Source organism: Sapajus apella, unplaced genomic scaffold (assembly GCF_009761245.1).
Source record: "Sapajus apella isolate SASKATOON/1434 unplaced genomic scaffold, GSC_monkey_1.0 scaffold43, whole genome shotgun sequence".
NCBI lineage: Eukaryota > Metazoa > Chordata > Mammalia > Primates > Cebidae > Sapajus > Sapajus apella.
Window position 1 is genome coordinate 10,243,745 of NW_022436983.1, and position 3,002 is coordinate 10,246,746.

The 3,002-nt window shown below is 47.7% G+C and overlaps 1 protein-coding gene across 1 annotated transcript in view; it reads right to left on the reverse strand.

Annotated features, from left to right (window-relative positions):
* Positions 1 to 1,816: 1,816 nt before the first annotated feature.
* Positions 1,817 to 3,002, reverse strand: part of SDHB (succinate dehydrogenase complex iron sulfur subunit B) — a 34,088-nt gene continuing 32,902 nt past the window's right edge. The window contains exon 8 of the mRNA XM_032300569.1: positions 1,817 to 2,041. Within this exon, the coding sequence (XP_032156460.1) occupies positions 1,964 to 2,041 (78 nt within the window). The 3' untranslated portion in view covers positions 1,817 to 1,963. The remainder of the gene's footprint in view (positions 2,042 to 3,002) is intronic.

The following is a 3,002-nucleotide window of genomic DNA, read 5'->3' on the forward strand; positions in this document are numbered from 1 at the left end:
TTGAGACGGAGTTTCGCTCTTGTTACCCAGACTGGAGTGCAATGGCGCGATCTCGGCTCACCGCAACCTCCGCCTCCTGGGTTCAGGCAATTCTCCTGCCTCAGCCTCCTGAGTAGCTGGGATTACAGGCATGTGCCACCATGCCCAGCTAATTTTTTGTATTTTTGGTAGAGACGGGGTTTCACCATGTTGACCAGGATGGTCTCGATCTCTTGACCTCGTGATCCACCTGCCTTGGCCTCCCAAAGTGCTAGGATTACAGATGTGAGCCACCACGCCCGGCGTCTTTTTTTTCTTTTTTTTAAGGGATGGTGTCTCCAGGCTGGAGTGCAGTAGTTATTCACAGGTGTACTCATGACAAAACATAGCCCCAACATCTTGGGCTCACTTGATACTCCCAGCCCAGCCTCCTAAATAGCTGGGATTAGGGGCGCATGCCACAGATCCTGGCTGTGGTACCTTACTTTTGAAGGGGAAAATTTTATATATGCTGCATATTTGTAATAACATAGGGTGTAGGAGGAAATGCATAAGCTATCAACAGGGGATGAATTTAGAGGAGCTTCCACTTTTACTTCCCCCTTTCCCCCTATAATTATTATTATTTTTGAGACAGAGTCTTGTTCTGTCACTCAGGCTGGAGTGCAATGGTGCGATCTTGGCTCACTGCAACCTTCCCCTGCCAAGTTCAAGGGATTCAAGTGATTCTTCTCCCTCAGCCTCCTGAGTAGCTGGGACTACAGGCGTGTACCATCACACTTGGCTAATTTTTGTATTTTCAGTAGAGATGGGTTTTCACCATATTGGCCAGGCTGGTCTTGAACTCCTGACCTTGTGATCTGCCTGCCTTGGCCAGCCACTGTGCCAAGCCCCTTTTCCCTTTTTTGGCATTGGGGGTGTGTGTGTGGGGGGTGTGTGTGTGTATGTGTGTGTGTGTGTGTCTGTGGAGTCTTACTCTGTTGCCCAGACTGGAGTGCGGTGGTGTGATCTCGGTCTCTGCAACTTGTGCCTCCCAGGCTCAAGAGATTCATCTGCCTCAGTCTCCCAAGTAGCTGGGATTACAGGTGTGCACCACCAATGCCTGGCTAATTTTTGTATTTTTAGTAGAGGTGGGGTTTCACCATGTTGGCCAGGCTGGTCTTGAACTCCTGACCTCAAATGGTCCACCCACCTTGGCCTCCCGAAGTGTTGGCATTACAGGCATTAGCCACTACACCTGGTCTACACTGCTTTTTAAATGTGTTACTGCTGTGTATTCAGCATCCGAGCCACGCCAGCGGCGCTACGAAATTCATGTTTGCAGTGAGAGGCCCCTTGAGGTCTTTTGTGGAACTACCTGGATTCACAGCTGATCAGGGTCATTGATCTGTGCTGGGGGAATCTCAAACCTGGCTTTGCCAACGTATCCAAAGACTTACCAAAAGCTGGTTTTCAGGAATTCTGGTACTGAAAACTATAGAAACTGGGATGATACAGAACATCATTAACTGAGCGTTCAGAGTAAGTGCCAGGCATTCTCCTACCAGGTAAATGGAGTAGGCACAATTATGGATCCCATTTTACAGAGGGGCAACTGGAGCAGCAAAGAGGCGAAGGAACTTGTCCAAGGTTATCCAGCTGGTAAGCCGCAAAGCTGGGAACAAGCCCAGGCCCTGCCTGATGTCAGTTCCATGTCTCATCAACTCCTTCCAGCAAGGGTCCCCCCACCCCGCTTAGCTCTGGAGCCCCGTCCATCCCTTCAAGGATAAGGACTCAGTAAGGGCACCTTCACATTCCCCTGCAGCAAGTAAAGGAACAGGCTTCATTTTTTTTTTTGTTAATAAAGTAGAATAACATTTATTTCTTAAAATTTTTATTATACATGCTGTATTTATGGAAAACCAAGATCTTTAAAGAACTCAAATTAGACATAAATTATGTTCAGCTCTGAGCTGGGTACAGGTCATACTTAGCATGGAAACAGTTAAGCTGAAGCTTTCTTCTCCTTATAGGTTGCCATCATTTTCTTGATTTCTGCAATAGCCTTCCCTGGATTCAGACCCTTGAAAACAGAGAAGAGAAAATGATAACTGAAACTGAATGGGAAAGCCCAAAATCCTGGGTCAAACTCCTTCCTCAGCTGGTTCAGTGTCAAAGCAAGGTGAATGCAAATCAAGTCTCTCAAAACCACAGGGACTGGGCTAAGGACTCTCTTCTTCTACCTTTTTTGACAGTTAAAGATGGTCAGCTCCCTCTGGCAAGAGCTCTGCCATGAATTCCTTCTGGTGTGACAGGCAAACAGGCCCAGAGCAGAGCTGCACTCTCTGACTGCTCAGACACCCAGGATAGTGTCTCTTCTAGGACTACAGGCCAATGCCAAAATCAGCCAGACATCTCGAAATATTTCACATCATCGCTATTATTATTAAACCGGCAGCAGCAGAAATCAGCATATACCAACTCTCAACGGTATGTGGAAGAAACGACCCTCTCTATTAATGCTTTGTAACCACCATGAGTTCAACTGGCCAGTACCATTGGTATTAGCTGCAGTTTGCCTCTACGGCTGCTGACATCTGCTTTGCAGGAGGTATAATAATTAAACACACTGAATGCCCGCTTCACTGAAGTAGGAAGGGAGACAAGCAAGTACTTGGCAAAATGAGACAAGGACTTATCTGACATTAGTGAAGGTTCCCCTCATTTTAGAAAGTAAGTCTAACCCCCTAAAAAACTGTTGTGGAAAGAAGAAGAAAAGGAAAGAGCCAGGCGCGGTGGCTCAAGCCTGTAATCTCAGCACTTTGGGAGGCCGAGGCGGGTGGATCACGAGGTCAAGAGATCGAGACCATCCTGGTCAACATGGTGAAACCCCGTCTCTACTAAAAATACAAAACATTAGCTGGGCATGGTGGCACGTGCCTGTAATCCCAGTTACTCAGGGGGCTGAGGCAGGAGAATTGCCTGAACCCAGGAGGCGGAGGTTGCGGTGAGCCGATCGTGCCATTGCACTCCAGCCTGGGTAA